Source organism: Ascaphus truei, chromosome 3, assembly GCF_040206685.1.
Source record: "Ascaphus truei isolate aAscTru1 chromosome 3, aAscTru1.hap1, whole genome shotgun sequence".
Classification (NCBI taxonomy): Eukaryota; Metazoa; Chordata; class Amphibia; order Anura; family Ascaphidae; genus Ascaphus; species Ascaphus truei.
The window spans coordinates 422014369-422020017 of record NC_134485.1 but is presented as its reverse complement, the minus strand read 5'-3'; the positions used below and the strand labels follow the sequence as shown (position 1 = coordinate 422020017).

The window sequence follows — 5649 nt, the reverse complement described above, 5'->3', positions numbered from 1 at the left end:
TATACAAAAGTAGGACCAGAATCCACATATTTTTTAAGGACAGGGTCCATGGATAAGACATTCCAATGTTTTGAAATTATAGAGTTTACTTTTCCACTTTGTTTACTAAATTGTGAAATAAAAAGAGGACATTTGTTTTTTAATTCTGTCAGTCCATGTGAGTCCTGTTTAATACCAATTGTCTTAACATTGTTAGCAAGGCGAGAATCTCCAATTGGATGTGTGGGCAACAATGATGCTCTCTCTGTATGTAATGCATTTTCAAATGCAATTCCTAAATGTGATTTGGGGTATCCCCTTTCCAAAAATCTCCTTGTAAGTTCCTCAGACTGAGAAAGGAAACCACTCATAGTGGAACAATTCCTTCTCAGTCTGAGGAACTGTCCCCTTGGTATGGCCTTTATGACATGGGATGGGTGGCAGCTGTCCGCCCTAAGAAAGGTGTTCCTGGCATTTTGCTTCCTATAAACATACGTTGAAAATGCATTACATACAGAGAGAGCATCATTGTTGCCCACACATCCAATTGGAGATTCTCGCCTTGCTAACAATGTTAAGACAATTGGTATTAAACAGGACTCACATGGACTGACAGAATTAAAAAAACAAATGTCCTCTTTTTATTTCACAATTTAGTAAACAAAGTGGAAAAGTAAACTCTATAATTTCAAAACATTGGAATGTCTTATCCATGGACCCTGTCCTTAAAAAATATGTGGATTCTTGTCCTACTTTTGTATATCGTAGAGCGAGAACAATTGGATCTCATGTTTCACCAAGTGAACTCAAATCTTCTGGTCTCAAAAAACCTTTGATCACTAGGGGTTCCTTCAAATGTGGCTCTTGTAGTGCATGTAAACACATGAAGCCTGCCAAAAGTTTTTTCCAGTTTGCCTTGCCACCGCCACATGGTGTGAATATATTACCAAATAAGGAATTTAAGATTAACAGTTTTATAAATTGTAAAAGTCAATTTGTGATTTATCTAATAACATGTGGTTGTGGCAAGAGGTATGTGGGGAGGACGACTAGAGCCCTTAAGGTCAGGATGTTAGAGCATTTAAGGCTCATAAAATTGAGAGACACTAATCATCCAGTCTCAAAACATTTCACTGAATGTGGTCAGGGAGGAATTAATAATTTTTCCTTTTTGGGGATTGAATCAGTTATTTCTAAATCTAGAGGAGGTGATCATATCAACCTTCTGGACCGTAGGGAGGCGTATTGGATCTTCACTCTCCAAACGCGCTTCCCTATGGGCTTGAACATTGACTGGCAACTAACACATTTTTTGTAAACATTTTTGTGATAGACGTATTATGGTGTAATTAGTTGGTAATACAGATTAAATAAGACAATTGTCATTATATTGGACATTATATTCTTATCATTATAACCTTTGAACCTATGCCTTATCATGCAAATATTATGCTAATATGTAAGCTTAAATTGTTCTTTGATGTATCTTGTGGATAATACTTCATATTTTATAATGGATGTATTTCCCTGGTTCCTATGATTTAGGTACACAATCTGTGTTATGCAGTATGTATGTGTAATATGTCTTTAAATGTACTTTTCTTGCACATTTTTTTAATCATGTCTAGAGGTTTTTATTTTCAACTTTTTTTTGTATATAACTTAGTTGCAACACAGCTAGTTTTTTAATCCACCTTGTTCATGTTTTTCCTTGATATAATAGTACCCTTTATTAAGCATTAGTTTAGTTTAATATAGCTTTATTTCGTTTAATTATGCTTGTCCAGTTAGCAGCAATGTATTTTGTTCTGCTGGAATGGTCAATAAAGCTTTGTTATTGTGTTCCTATGTTTGCCCACATCCAAAATGGCCACACTGCCTTTGGTACTGCCTTTTGCCCTTAGATCGGCACTGAGTCGCTCTGTTATGACGTCATCAGGGTCTGATTTTTGGCGCGAAATGGCCCACAGGTAAGAGGGTATATAATGGATGTTATCACATTGTGTTTTATCCTTGAAAAAGAACGCTGCGACGTTCGAAATGCATTGGATGGGTCTTTTGCCACATTAAAGTGCCCTTTTAATCATTTTTTTGTCCTGGTTTCTTCCTGCTCCGTTTGTGCTGGTGCGCTTTTTGGTCTCCCTTTTCCCTGTAAAGAGATATATGCTGGTCGCAAAGGCCGACCATCTATGGCTTCCAACCCCACAGGGCATTTCATGCGAACGAGGGGGATGTTATTCCTCTCGGTGAAGCCTTGATCGACAAAATTGCCTCCTGACCCGTTATCCAGAAATGCCATCGCAGAAGTGTGGAAGCCCTCGCCGGAAAGCGTAACAGGAAGCAAGATCCTGGTTGGCAGCAGTTTTTCTATGAAAAGGGATGAACAAAGTGTTTCCAATGTGATTCCCCTGGACGTCATTGGGAGTTGGCATTTTCCTGACTTGTGGGGGCAAAAGAGTACCTGATGTCCGGATTTGCCACACTACAGACAGAGACCAGTGTTGCGTCGATGCTGTTTCTCTCTGGAAGATGCTATAGTGGCCTATCATGCCCATATTATATGGGTATTATAAACCACTATGCCAATCAATGGGTATAGTGATCCCAGGGTGGGTGCTTAGGCCTCCCGGGTGGGTAGCAGGGAGGGTGGGTTAACCCCTTAATTACTATTGCGATTATTAACCGCTATGGTGACTAAAAGGTTAGGGACCATTAGATTGTATATTTTCTTGTATAATTTCTGGCAACGGAGGATATGGCCCTGCAGTATGCTGATGAGGACACCCTTCATGATGGCAGGGGTAAGTAGAAAGGTTTATTTACTTTATTTATGCTGGCTGGCTAATGTTTGATTTAATAATGGGCAAATGAGCTACTATCCAAATCTGTATAATAATTATTTTTACCATTACTGTACTGTATGTGTTGGGGGGGGGCGAGGGGGTGTATTTATTTAAATGTTAGCAAAACAAAATCCCACACGACTGGTATCGCAGGCCAGCTGGGACCCGAGGGCTCCCAGACACCCGCAGGGACCACCTGAAGAACCATGGACACCCATGGGGACCACATGAGGGTCCTCAGAAACCCGCAGGGACCACCTGAGGACCCAGGACACCCACAATGTCCACCTGAGGGCCCACAGACACCGTGGGGACCACCTTAGGACTTCCAAACACCCGATGGGACCATCCAAGGGTCCACAGACACCCAAGGGGACCACCTGAGGACCCCCGGACAACCACGGCCTCTTGTATCAATCATCTGGGGCTAGAGAAGGTGGGTTTCAGTGTTTATTGTGGGTATCGGGTGTGAGTGAAGGGGGTATGTGGCCATTGGTAGGTAGCAGGAGGGGTTAACCCCTTCATTCACTTAGCGGTTAGCTGCAACGGTAATGAAGTTGCCTGTAAATGTATTTTTATTGCATGGGATTCATGCTGGGGTTCTCCGGTGCTGATATTAATGGATATCAGCTCTGAAGACTCCCTGCGTCAATCCAATGCAGAAAAAAAATCATTTTTTTTTCTAAGTCTCGTCTCACGGCTTCTCAGAAGGTTCTTCCTTCTACCACCTTCATGCCAACTTTTCCTGGCATGAGGATATGGGGATAAACTCGCCATTCTAGAGCCACAATAGGCCTCAATAACCTATTCAGGGCTACTAGAATTGCACGAGTTTCAGAACCTGCCGATAAGTGGCTTATCACCGCTCACTCTGATTTTTTTTTTGAAGACTCAAAATGTTGGTAATTCAGTCTTTTATCACCCACTTATCGACGCTTACAGAATCATGGTAGGCATTTTGGCCGATAAGTGCTCGATAAGTGGCTTATGGACACTTAGAGCATAGGCCCATAGACATATTTTTACATTTCTTGATTATTTGTGAATATTATATTTAGTTGCATTACTGTATATTGTAATATTCTGGATATTTATTGATTTCAACATACTGTAGTTTGTTAAAGTACCATTATATGCTCCGAATATTAGGCAGGAGGCAGGGTTTAAATTGAAAGGTAGTACCTGAGATATAGATGTCACTGCCAACTGAACAATAGCTACATGCAGAGCGGACAGTAAGCAGGGCCATTAGAAGGAGGTGTGAAATATAGGAACACTTTAGATAGAAATGATACATGAGGGGACATATGACATAGTGGCAACCCATCAGCCCAGTGTCTACTGCATCCATAGATATAATGTAACTGTATTTAGTAGTTCTACTCGGGCCATGTTGGTCTGAATGCACTTTTAAAAATCAGAATGCCCATACATTTCTTGTATTCATACTCTGTGCTGTGATGCGTTTTGGATGCAGGAACTGAGCTATCTTCACTCTTATTTCCTTCATTTTCAGCCCATAGGTAAGAGGATTCAGTAGTGGTGGCACCACAAGGAACTGCACTGACATGACTATCCTCAGTTCATAAGGTAATATGGTAGATTTAAAACGGTGGAGGAGAATCTCACAAAGTACACCAGTAGCAAAGTTGATGAGAGTTATCAGATGAGGAGTGCAGGTCTGCAAGGCTTTGGCTCTGGTGTCTTCTGAGGCTTTGATGCACACTCTCAGAATCTGTATATAAGAGACTAATATCAGCACTGGTATCAACACAACCAGTATTACAGTGATGAAGAGGCCATAGATATTGTTCACTGCTGTATTAATGCAGGAGAGTTTTACTACAGACCAGTTGTCACAGTAGATCTTCTCAATGACTGAGCCACACAGAGGAAGCCTAATTGTCAATATAAATTGTATGGTAAATAGTAAAATACCATACAACCAGGCTGCAGCAACCAGTTTGAAAACGGTGGTTAAGGACATAATGCTGTTATATCTAAGAGGGTTACAGATACATACATAGCGATCAAACGCCATAACTGCTAATATGGTTACTTCACATGCCATATAAGTATGAATGCAAAACACTTGAGTCAAGCAGCCAATGTAAGAAACTGTTTGGATTTCAGAAAGTAGGTTGACAATTAGACTGGGGAAGAAAGCAGTGCTGCCGTAGAGTCCATTTACACACAGCGCACAAATGAAGATATACATCGGCTCTTGCAAACCTCTGTGTAACGCTACAACAGTGATCACTGCACTATTGGATAGAATGGTCATCACATAGCCAACAAAAGCTATGATACTGTACAGATATTTTACTGCTGTCATTTCCCCAAAGCCAATCATTCTGAGCATGGAAGGATGCGGGTATGTGGAATTTTCCATTGTTATTGCTCTCTGGGATATCGGCTCCTATAAAAAGGAAAAGAAAATATGGAAATTAGTCTATTGGTTCCCACTAAAGTCACATATTGTTTTGTTTCATGTTGCCAATATCTCTAAAAACGGGTTTTCTTTGATGGCACTTTAATGCAGTGTATTTTAAAAAGAAAATGAATGACTCTTTTGGAGTATACATGGTGTTATACAGATGTAGCAGACGTTAGTGCTCCGGCTGGGGAGTAGAAGCACGACACACAACGCTCCAGGGCGAGCAGACACCATTATATTTGGATTACGCATGAATGACAGGGGCGTGGTTAATGTGAAATGTCACTCCCTGATGTGCGTCAGTGTGTTCAATAACATCTGCTACATCTGTATCTCTTGGATCTTTCTTGTGAGGTCCATAAATCAGAAACAAATACACATCCCGAAACA

General features: G+C 40.8%; 1 protein-coding gene across 1 annotated transcript; it reads right to left on the bottom strand.

Moving 5' to 3' along the window:
• Nucleotides 1-4239: 4239 nt before the first annotated feature.
• Nucleotides 4240-5214, bottom strand: LOC142490827 (olfactory receptor 52D1-like). Its single transcript, XM_075593248.1, has one exon. It carries the CDS (start codon nucleotides 5212-5214, stop codon nucleotides 4240-4242), a length of 975 nt encoding a protein of 324 aa, XP_075449363.1.
• Nucleotides 5215-5649: the final 435 nt, after the last annotated feature.